This window comes from Megalobrama amblycephala, linkage group LG11 (assembly GCF_018812025.1).
Source record: "Megalobrama amblycephala isolate DHTTF-2021 linkage group LG11, ASM1881202v1, whole genome shotgun sequence".
In the NCBI taxonomy this organism is placed as follows: Eukaryota; Metazoa; Chordata; class Actinopteri; order Cypriniformes; family Xenocyprididae; genus Megalobrama; species Megalobrama amblycephala.
The window spans coordinates 24804142-24816167 of NC_063054.1; the positions used below are offsets into that span (position 1 = coordinate 24804142).

At 41.0% G+C, this 12026-nt stretch overlaps 1 protein-coding gene across 1 annotated transcript in view; it reads left to right on the top strand.

The window, feature by feature from the left end:
• Positions 1–8552, top strand: part of mthfsd (methenyltetrahydrofolate synthetase domain containing) — a gene marked incomplete at its 5' end in the record, with an annotated part of 60191 nt that extends 51639 nt beyond the window's left edge. The window contains 4 exon segments of the mRNA XM_048206915.1: positions 3106–3231; positions 7824–7920; positions 7923–8234; positions 8237–8552. Coding sequence (XP_048062872.1) covers positions 3106–3231; positions 7824–7920; positions 7923–8234; positions 8237–8325 — 624 coding nt within the window.
• Between the last annotated feature and the right edge of the window lie 3474 nt (positions 8553–12026).

Here is a 12026-nt window from a genome sequence, read left to right on the forward strand (position 1 = left end):
GCTCCTCCTTCTGGGATTGACAGAGACAGAGACAGAGTACAGGGCAGAGGTGGCATCACTCGAGGTCTGGTGTAGGGAAAACAATCTCCATTTAAACATCAGCAAGACCAAGGAGATGATTGTCGACCCAAGGAAAAGGAGAGTGCAGCACACACCCATCTACATAGGAGAGACGGAGGTAGAGAGGGTAACAACTTTCAAATTCCTTGGAATCTACATCAGTGAGGATCTCACTTGGTCACAAAACACAACACAACTTATAAAGAAAGCCCATACAAGACTCTACTTTTTAAGAAAGCTCAAGAAATTTGGTATGAGAACAAACTCTTGAGTAACTTCTATAGAAGTACAGTGGAAAGTATTGTTACCAGCTCCATCATTGTGTGGTTTGGAAACTGCACGGTGCAGCAGAGAATGGCGCTCCAGCGTGTGATTAAAACTGCGCAAAACATCTGTGGAGCGGCTTTCCCTTCTCTAGAGGATTCCTATAAGAGTCGAGTCATCAGGAGGGCCCAGAACATCATTAAGGATCGGACACACCCTCAAAACTCGTTGTTTGCACTACTCCCCTCTGGGAGGTGCTACAGAAGCATCAGGTCGAGAACTACACGGCTCACCAATAGTTTTTTCCCACAAGCCATAAGACTCTTAAATAATCAGCGACTGTAATTAGCACAGTTGTGTTTATGCACTGTATGGTCTTGTCTTTTAGTATAGGTAACTATACTATTATTGTATTGTAAAAGGGAAACAAGCAAGTAAGAATTTCATTGCATAGTTCAACTTGTTTAACTGTGTATATGACAATAAATTTCTTTGAATCTTTGAATAGGCAGAAATACAGAGCAAGTGTTTACAAAGAGAACTTGCAAAGACTAAGTCAAATGCCCTTTACAAAAAAAGGTAAAACAGTTTTTTTCACCCTACCGTGGTACTTTCCACCTACATCACGTATGACCTTTCCAAAGTGATTACGTAATGTGTGGCACATCGCAGAGCTACTGCACGATGAGCATTTGTGGTTCTCGGCTGGGATTGTGTAGAACCCTTTGAAGCTGCATTGAAACTGCAATTTGGAACTTCAACCTGTTGGTAGCCGGTGAAGTCCACTATATGGAGAAAAATCCTGGAATGTTTACCTCAAAAACGTTAATTTCTTTTCAACTGAAGAAAGAAAGACAAACATTTTCAATGACATGGGGGTGAGTAAATTATCAGGAAATTTGAATTCTGAAGTGAACTAATCCTTTAATATCTTTTTGAAAGTTAATTTTATTTTACAGTATTTGTTGTTGTAAAGAGCCCATCAATTTAAGTGCAAACATATGAAGCAACATACTTCAAACAGAGTTAGAGGTCATGTGACTTCTAACAACTGTCATTTCTTTAGAACAGCAGTCAATCACACTAGTCAGATGAACTGAGCTTTTGGGGTCGAACACGCTCAGGCATGGTTCAGAGCACCTAGTGTGAGTACACCCTTACTTTTTGTAGCATATGCACATGTATCAGGATAATCAATAAACTTTGGAGTTTTCAGAACGCTTTTAACCTGATGAACTGTGTTCGTTAATCACTAAATCAGCTCCGACCAGTCTGCATAAGATGAGCCCACTTGACACCTTTGTGGACCCGTGAGGGTAAACAGAAAACTCCAACTTCCTCACTTTGGTGACTTCAAAGGAACACTACCCCCCAGAGACTGACCAGATCACATTCCAACACACACCACACACACACCCAGACACATACAGAAACACACAAATATACATTTTTGACTGTATATGTAAAATACAACTATGCCAAAATATATCCATCATGTATTTAGGGCGTATGCATGTTTTCTTAGTGTTTAAATGAGTGTATTTGTGCTAGTGTGCATTTTAATTATGGAATTTTGTCTGTAAACCATAACTTCTGCTTTATGCATTTCTGATGTATCGAGTTTGATCTCTCCGTAAAGCTTTCTATGTGTTTAATGATACTGTGAAGGACGTACTCCATCTCGAAATCCGATCTGATAGTCATTAAGTATGCAAATTCAGCTAGGAGACCAAACAAAGGAACTTTGCCGCCAAATAGTGCTGCGCATCTATTGGCCACTACAATTCAGGAGGTGTGTTAGCTTGGGTTTCCATAAAAACGACACACACCTTCTCCTTGGTTCTCCCGATTGTCTCATGAGCACCTCGTGCACGTCTCTCCCGGACGTCTCCGGTGACCACGCGCTGCCATCGCGCTCCGCTTCGGGACCGCCATCTTCCAGCGAAACTCACTCTCAAGTCCTCAGTTCAAACCTTCCCGCGGAACGGAAGAAGCCAACGAACTGCACCAGTGCTAAACTGAAATTCGACACGCACAACCAATGCAAGTATACTGCCGTTTCTCAATCTTAGATGATGAAACTGATTTCCGTGCTGGCTTCAAGGACTGTTTGTAAGTTTGCTACTTGCCTTCTCTCTTTCCTTCTCTACTTCCACTCTTGTACATAGGTGTGTATATTCTTGTATATATATTTAGACGTATAACCTCTGTATTCGTAGTTTGCATATTAAAACGTTATTCACGCTCGATTGTTCTGTTTGTTCTTTCAACTGAAGACCAAGTCACTTTAACGTTTTTCGATCGTTTTATGCTTTGATGCTATAATAGCAAGTTGTTCTCATGGCCAGAGAATAACTCCGTTCATAATATTCTATGAGAAGCAGCAGTTTGCTGGACGAGCTGGTAGTTTCTCTAAATAATTATTGAACCTGAACTAATCACATATGTAATCAATTATAATTCGTTGTAATTGATTCACAATATATGTTTAATTCCCCCTTGGGTCAATATGTGCCTTGTGAATTATTATATTCATATTCCACCCATAAATTGATTAATAACCGCTACATCGTTATATATATTACACTTTTGATATTGACCCCTGCCTATCACAAACCAAAACATAAAACAGCTGGTTATCAGACACAGTGACAAGTCAAGTTTTTGTACAAGTCAAATTCAATTCAATCATGACATTCTAAGATCTGATTTGCATGAGAATTTCTGCTTAGGATCTACTTAGGATTATTATTTATGTTTTGACCTGATTTCTGTGTTTAGGTCATGGATATTCCAGAGGAACTCATTGAAAGTCATGACCTCACAGTTAACTTCATTCTAACTCCAACAAGAATCATCAAAACTGAATGTAAACACCCCAAACCACAAGGCATCATTTGGTCAAAGGTATTTATCTATTGTCTTGTCTCTTGAAGTTATTTGTGTCTGTTGTAACTTTCTTAATGCTTCTTAATTTCTTTTTTCTTTTTGAAAGTGAGGTAATACAGTCAATTATATCTTTGAAATTAAGCTGGTGCAGGGGTTATGCTCGGTTTGGTTATCTTCACTGAATTCCATAGCCCATTTTCAACTTTGAAAATTAACTCTTTCTAGAGGTATTTGAGACCAAGATAGCAAATTAATTTATTAAAATATTTAAAATACTAACCACTACTCCAGAGACATTTATAAGTTAGCCATTTGTAGGTTGATTTACCCAAACTGTGTAAACACTGTGACTCTGTGGTGCTTCCAATGCAAATTCTGGGCAGTCTGATGTCATCTTGTGGTTTAAGTAGCAATATGTCTGAAGCCTGTATAGAAACAATTGCCTGAAGCTTGTATAGAAACGTGCCAATTTTTGACACTGTCCTCTTTGAGGCACTGTGTCACCTGAATCTCATATGGGAACACTGCACTATCATTCTTCAGATTTCTTCTCTTCAGAGAGTGATTAATCTTAGCCCATGGTTAAGAGTTTTATGGCATCAGGATTGTATATGTGTTCAGATCATAAGGCAGAGCCCTGGGTGTGTGATGTTGAGCTCAAGGCAATGTAGAGTGAAAAGACTTTTTTCCTTTCTCTCTCTCTCTCTCTCTCTCTCTCTCACTCTCACCAGAGCATGTTAACCACTTTTCACCAGTCAGAAACAGTCTAATTTAGATGAGCTGTTTGATGCACCCATTTCTCATTCTGGGCTTTTTGGTGACATGGTTAATGTTGTCGCTGAGAAGCGTAAAGCAGTCCAGCCATTCTGCAAGCCAGACAAAGGGAGTGGAGATGCAGTCTGTCTTTCCCCCTCACAGAGGCTGAGGTGCACAACCTTTTCCAGCAGCTCAGTGCCCATGCAGGTGCCTTATGTTGAAGCCTGCTTGGTTTTTGTCTCAGGAGTGTCGTTCCTGATCTGTTAGTCAGAAAGCCCACAGAGGCTGTAGTTGAACCACTTCAGAGTTCCGCACACAAGTCTCTTTCATGCAGAGGCACAAAACTATTTTATATCCCTCATATCTTAATTTGTGCCAGTAAGAATGTCAAGTCACCTTTATTTATATAGCACTTTGTACAATACAGTACAGTACAGTACAATACAAAGCAGCTTTACAGTGATAACAGGGAAATGATCCAATGATGCAAACAGCGTTCATTTCAGCGTTGATTCGTTCCGTTGTAAGGATCATCAATTATTAAATTAGTTCATTTCATCTATAAAGCAGTTCTGCAGAAAACAGCAGTGTCATCATCCAGCTCAGTTCTCATCCAATAGTGGTCAGTGTAGTCAAATCAATAATATTGTTGAATATAAATATCCCCTACTAAGCAAGCCAGTGACAGTGGCAATGAACCCAAACTCCATCAGGTGACAGAAAGGGGGGAAGAAAAACCTTGGGAGAAGTGGGCTGGTGGCCAGTTCTCCTCTAGCCAACAAACAAACACGGCGTGATTGATTCAAGCTGCATCACAAGTCAGAAATCAGATTGTGGATTGGTAGCATTCAAACATTATACTATCCGATTTCGGTACGGTCCACCTTGTTTCAATTACAGTTGCTTTCCACAAAAGTTTGTGTTGGGGAGGCTCTGGTTTTGAGGTAGGAGATCCTCTCCATTTGGAGAAAGGAGCCATAGACAAAGATATGAGTTGGGGTAGGCCTACCTCTAATAAACTGAAGAATTGACTAGTTTATCTGACTTGAGGTGGTAGGGGTGTTCATGGCAGCTGCCTCTCCTGTGATTCCATTGGGCCTGTGGCATATGAGTGGTGGGTTAAAGCTCAAGGGATTTGATGTATGATCAAGGTTTCATGCAGATACTTTTGAACCTATGTCATAAAAAACAGCCTTGGTTTCTGACTCGATGTGTTTCTTTGGGTGGACTCACAAAGCAATTGTGACAGATGCCTCCCTGGTTGGTTGGGAAGTGATCTACGAAGGGTGAACATCTCTTATGGTACATAAATTGCCTAGAGATGTTGGCAGTGTTTTTGGCTTTGGGCCATTTTCTTCAGGACTTTCAGAACTGCCATGTCATTGAAAGGACAGACAACATGATGGTAGTTTCATACATAAATTGTAAATGAGGAGTTTGTTTGTTCCCCATGTGGAATTAGGCTGCACCCTCAGACTGTGAGTCTAATCTGGCAGCAGTTTGGAAGGGCAGAGGTGAATCTGTGTTTCTCCCCGTTTCCTCCAGCCCCCCTTGAACTGCATGCTCTAGCTCACACCTGACTGAGTATATGCTTGTATGCCTTTCTGCCAATCAAACTGATTACATCAGCCCTGGCGAGAGTATGAAAAAACGGAATTCGTCTTCTGTTAGTGGCACCGTGATGGCCATCACGGGTTTGGTTCTCAGATCTGGTATCCCTTCTGAAGGGACCTCCTTGGGATATTCCAGTCAGAGACAGTTTGTTGTATCAGGCACAGGGCTCAATATGGAACCCTCAACAGACCATTTTAAATGCAAAGGCTTCCTCTACTAGGAGATTTATGCTCTCAAGTGGAGACTATTTGTGTCCTGGTGCATAGAATGCAATTTGGACCCAGTCCACTGCCTGGTCGGTTCAGTGCTGGAGTTCTTACAAGAACGTTTTTCTATGGCACAGCCCCGCCCATGTTTAAATATATGTGGCATCTGCTAAGCAAATACTGGTTGGAGGTGTTTCTTTGCTACGGCATTCACTTGCCTCCAGTTTTATGAGCAGGACCAGATGGCTGAGGCCTTTTTTCCTGTTTCCGTTCCTTCTTGGAACCTGTGGTCTTAGGGTGTACTCGCACTAGGCGCTCTGAACCATGCCCGAGCGTGTTTGACCCTCAAAGCCCGGTTCGTTTGACAAGTGTGAGCGCTCCGTTCCATGGCCTGGCGCGGTTCGTTTAGCCGGCCCTGGCCCGCTTGGAAGAGGTGGGCCAGAGCGCGGTTCGGTTGGGCTCGAGCGTGGTTCACGTGCAGTGTGAGCGCTAACCATGCCAGAGCACAGAACAGTTGCAACTTTGTGTGTGCTACTGTCATCATTACGATGGAAAACATCTTTATTACTACTCTATTAATACACTTATCAATTCATGTAATTAATTCAAGTGTATTTGGGTTTATAACGGGTCTGCTTCTCACCTTTGAACAGGAATTGTAGTTTGCGAGTAAAGCTGCAAATTCCTCCATTAACGTCAGCTGCTGTAATAATCCTCTGATACGTGCAGGTGAAAATCGCTGCGCGGCATAAATGATAAATATATTAGGCAGTATCTGTGCATTTCTTCCTGTTTTCTTCCATTCAAAAAGTTGCATCGTATATGACATAAGCGTGCTTCGGCCTGGAACGTTAAGTGTAGCGTGAGTACAGGCCACCGGGGGAGTGGGGAGGGGGGGACAATCGCGCTCGGGCTCGGTTCAAGGCAATCAAGGCACACCCTTAGAGTCAGTGGGCCACATTCAAGCCTCTGCAATCAATCCCTGAAAGGTTTCTGACTCTTAAGGTGATTGTTGATGACCTTTATAAATTTAATAACATATTGGACATTTGCCAGCCTTATCAGTGAGCACCTCCTTATGGATTTTGCACCCAGGTTGTTGAAGTTCAAAATAGGTTTTCTATTCATAAGTATATTATAGTCTTTTTCTCCTTTGCCCTTTAGGTCATTGGAGGATGAAAGATTGCACAGGCTTTGTTCTTTGAGGACATTGAAGATTTATGTCTCGTGTAGCCAGAACTTCAGACTGAATTCAACCAATCAGATTACTTCAAAACTCCCAAAATGTTTCCCATTTTGTGTGCCATATACATCAGACATTCATCCAACGCTCTGAGGGTGTGACGTCTGAGGCTGAGATTTGTTACTCGCTTGGGCCTGTGGTGTAAATCAAATCAGTTGTTTCTTTGTCTTGATGTTTGTGGCTATGAAATGTTGCATTGGGTATGGGATGTGATTTCTCTTGCCTATAAAGTGTGTGGTTTAAATTCACCCAGGTTTTATTTTTTTTGAGCGGTGGTCATTCATATTTAGTGTTAGTCTGTTTTAATGCACGGGCTAGTTGAATAGCATTTGTAGCATGGTGGGGTTCAATGGGGTTCTTATAGTGTCAGCAACCAACACAGTGTTGAGTGAACCTATGAAAGGGAACGTCTCAGTTATATGTAACCTTAGTTTCCTGAATAGGGAACAAGGTGCTGTGTGGCTGGCCATGCTTTTTCATTACTGCTTTCTTTCTTTCACAAATTCTGAGGAATGATGATGCAGGTGCTCCTTATGAGGTGCTGTTGGCATAAGCAAAATAAATTGTGTTTCTATATGGGCTTCAAATGCAGCATCTTGTTCCCTATTCAGAGAACCAAGGTTGCAAAAGTAACAAAGATGTTTCATGTTGAGTTTTTCAATGTGATCTAAGGTCATGAAATTCCTTAGAAATACAGTACCTTAACTACTTTATCTAACAAGAAAAAGTAAGCTCTATTCAGATGATCCCTTCAGATTAACTAAACTTTTACAACTTACTAATGCTTTCAGTTAGACACAGAAGTACTAAAGAAAATACCAATTCTGAAGACACTACGAACACTGGAGCAGGAAGCTGGGAAAGATGTTGCTTTAAAGACAACACCTGCTGAGAGGATGAAACTAAGAAATCCAAAGAGCTAAAATGGCAACCTGATTGTTATCCTAAAGCTGAGCTTCAATGTGAATGTATAACTTCTGAAGGTGACAAGTGTGCTGCATTTGAGTGCAAGTTCCCTGAAAGTCCTGTCACCACTGTGTACTGTAGTGACATTCCCACTGGATTACGTGTGAGTGAGTTGAAGAGCTTGCTCAGAGAACAAGAAGCTGTTCCTCTGAGAATCATCTGGCAGGGTGCAAAGCACAGGGCATTCATGCTGTATGCCAATGACACGGGCACAGAGCATGCTCTCACCACTCTAAAAATCTCTCCATTTATGGCCACACCCTACATGCTGAATGTGTCAGGAGTCATACAAAACAGGATACAAAACTGGCTGATAAAGGACACTAGGCTCCTAAAGAATGTAGTGTGTTTAATCCAGCATTCTGACCTGTATACCTTTCTAAACAATAATCATGTTTTCTAAATAATTATTTATGGTCCAGTGTATGCTTGCAACTGGTCAAGTGGATCTGATCTCTCACACAAGGAATCTAAGAATCTTGAAAAAACAGGTAATGAAAATGTGAGTTCAGCTGAAATCACACAGCCTGAGGATAATAAAGCGTTATGTTGAACGTGTCTATTCTTATGCATTTATTGTTCAATGTGGTGGAAATTCACCTATAAGATTAAAGTCAGGCCACTCATTGGGAAAATTATCAAATCACAATCCAGGGTAGTCTCTCTTAAAACCGAAACATACCTCAGACATTAAGTAAAATCTTAGATAATTTTTCATTGAACAAAGACTTGATTAGATAAACAAATTAACAGATTATCATAAGGCCTCCTACTTTCTATTATCATATATGTACACTTTCCGGTTCATTTTCATCCACCTTGGTCTTCCTCAACATCCCATAATATGCCCACCTGATGTATGTAAATATTTTTTTAAACATTTTATCTTACTCCCTAGATTCTCCCCAGGCATACTGACCTTGCCTGCAGAAAAGGCATTATTCAAAAGTTGCTTCTCACAGCACTGGTAGATTAGACTTGAAACATCAGTGGGAGAAAGAGAGAAAAAATAAAAATCAGAATTGGCTTTATTGCCAAGTACAGTGGTTTTACATGTACAAGGAATTTGTTTTGGTGTACAGGTGCATAGAATAAGTAACAAGCAAGGAATGAAATAATAATATTCATCTTCGTTTATATAGCGCTTTGTACAATACAGATAGTTTCAAAGCAGATTCATAGTGATGATAGGAAAATTAATGGACCGAGATCGTTTTGGCTTTACAGCAGCTCTAGGAAAAAGTTATTATTGAGATATAGTAAGCTTTTGATTGAATCTCTTCCATTGTAAAAATTAATTATTAACTAAGGCCACGTTCACACAGCAGCAGAATGCGGTTGTCAGTCCTGTATTGGAGTCCTTAATACGGTTACGTTCACACACAGTACGGTTATTTACAGGAGTGACAACCGCATTTTATAACCGAACTCACACCCGAACATTTTCAGGACTCACAACCGCATTCTCAGAATATTCGTGCTGTGTGAACGGAACCGGACTGGACAACTAGTTGTCTGTAACGTCATACAGAGCGAGAGAGCCAGTGTTTTGTGTGTGGTTTCGCTTTTGGTAACTTACAGCGACAGAGATATGAGCTGTGCATCATTTTAAGGTGTTAGATCCAGTCACTGTTCTCAGAGCGGCTCATGTCAGTTTTGTTTCTTTTCCAAATTCAAATGCTGTTTCATGCGCAGGACATTGCAAAGGACGTGACATGCGTGTGCGTCGATTAAAGACTAGTTTGAGTTTACATGCTGCTCTTGGTTAATGGAGTTTTGATGGATGAACTGGTGGTTTAATTAGTCTCTTGTCATGTCAAAAGTGATAATACTTTTCAGTTTTATGGACGTAGCCATCTTTATTATTACGTACTGTCGTTATGGTTACTAGTAAGAGAATAGGGCTTGACTCTCATTGCACGTCCATACAGATAGTGTTCCAAATGCTACTGAAAGTTGTTGTGTGAATGAGACATTTCAAGACTCACACCTGTAAGTAAATGCGGTTGTCAATCCCAAAAAATGACTGTGTGACTGTGGCCTAAGGGGCCGATTATATTAACTGAAAACGGAAGACTTTTAATGCATTCTTGTCGTTCATTTACGCGTTTCATCTATAAGTATGAACGTTTGAATGTACATGTGCACAGACGCTTAGTCTTTCTTTACAAAGTGACATCTCCAAATTACTTGTATGACCCGCATAATACAGAATTATTACTCGTTTTCGCGAATCAATGCAAACTGGAATCATTTTGTTAACATTTTATCTGTACATAGGGAAAGGAAAGGAGGCCTTCACAGGGGATAGTTTAGTTGACACTTCAGGGCTGCGTTGTCATCGTGTCTAGGTGCAGGTCCTTCATCTCATCTGTATGTGGCCTGGATCTGGCAGACTACGGTAAACCTTGTGATAAACAGAGAGAGACTAATATTAGCGTAGACGGCATTCTTCTTATGATGCAGCGATTATATCAGGCGTAATGGGAAGTGTTCCTGGTTCCGGCTGACCTAATTTATGCAGCCTGACAATTTACATGATTTGAATTATAGAATTAGATAATGTGCTATATGTATGCCAGCTTAAGGAGATGTGTTTTTGTTCAAAATTTAAACTGACAGAGTGTTTCTTCTTCCCGAACAATGCTAGGAAGACTGCTCTAAAGTTTAGGTGCTAAAAAGGCAAATGATCTACCACCTGCAGTTGATTTTCATGCAGTGTTGACAGAACCAGGCTAATATGGTCATGCTTCCTGGTTCTAGTAAGAACTCTGCTGCATTTTGGACCAGCTGGAGTTTGTTTTTTGGGTGTGCAGGGCAACCACCAAGTAGAGTATTACAGTAATCTAGCCTTGAGGTCATGAACGAATGAACTAACTGTTACGCATTTGTCATTGAGAGCATATGAGTAAGTTATACTTAGAAAGAAATATAACTTACTCATCACCAAATATCAGATATTGTCTAATATTGCATATGGCTAATATATCGTATTAATCTGACATCGCTAGCTTTAATCTAAATCGTTATCCGTAGCACAACTAGCTAGCATTTCACTAGCCTGTTAACCTGCCATCCGTGCTTGCTGTCTTTTTTTGCTCACGCCTTTATGAGTCCATCAAATGACTGTGGTGAGCTGGATCAGTCAACAAACATGGTAAGTCATGTCATCTTCACCTGTTATTGTCATTCGCACTGCCTGCCACATGTATAGCATAGCTTTCTTTGTCAGCGGTGAGATTCACAGAGAGATAGTCAGGCTGATGGAGAAGATTTCTGAATTAGACATGCATCCAAACTTTAATTGAGGATAGTAAGAATTAGGGCTGGGCGATATATCGCATGCAATTGTCACGCACATTTTGTCAGTAAAGCCGGTTCCCTGATTACCGCTAAATCGCCATCACCTGCTTTTAAATGGAGCGGCATTTAATAGACAGAACCATAGATCACTGATAAGCTACGCAATATCGCGTTCATTATCGCAGATGAATCGCCTTCGATAATGAACGCGATATTGCGTAGCTTATCATTGAACTACGGCTCTGTTTATTAAATGCCGCTCCATTTGAATGCAGGTGATGCCTCATGTACTTTTTGGTCTTGGGTCTCGGACAGGTTGCAACTGCTGCCGTCTTATCAATTTGGGGACGCACCTGTCCCTGTCCCAAGTGAAAGCCCAGATACATGACCACCACCCGCCCAATCGCACACTTTTTCAGGTTGGCCGTTAGTCCGGCCACTCTCAACGACCTCAGGACAGCATGCAAATGCTGCATATGACATTACCAGTCATTACTATAGATGATAATGTCATCTAAATAGGCAGCGGCATATGCAGCATGCGGCCAGAGCATCCGGTCCATGAGATTCTGAAAAGTGGCCGGAGCCCCAAACAACCCGAAAGGAAGTGTAACAAATTGGTGTAATCCAAACGGCGTTGTGAAAGCTGTTTTTTCTTTGGATATAGGTGATAAGGGGATCTGCCAATATCTTTTCTATAAATCCAGTGTCAAATAAAATCAAGC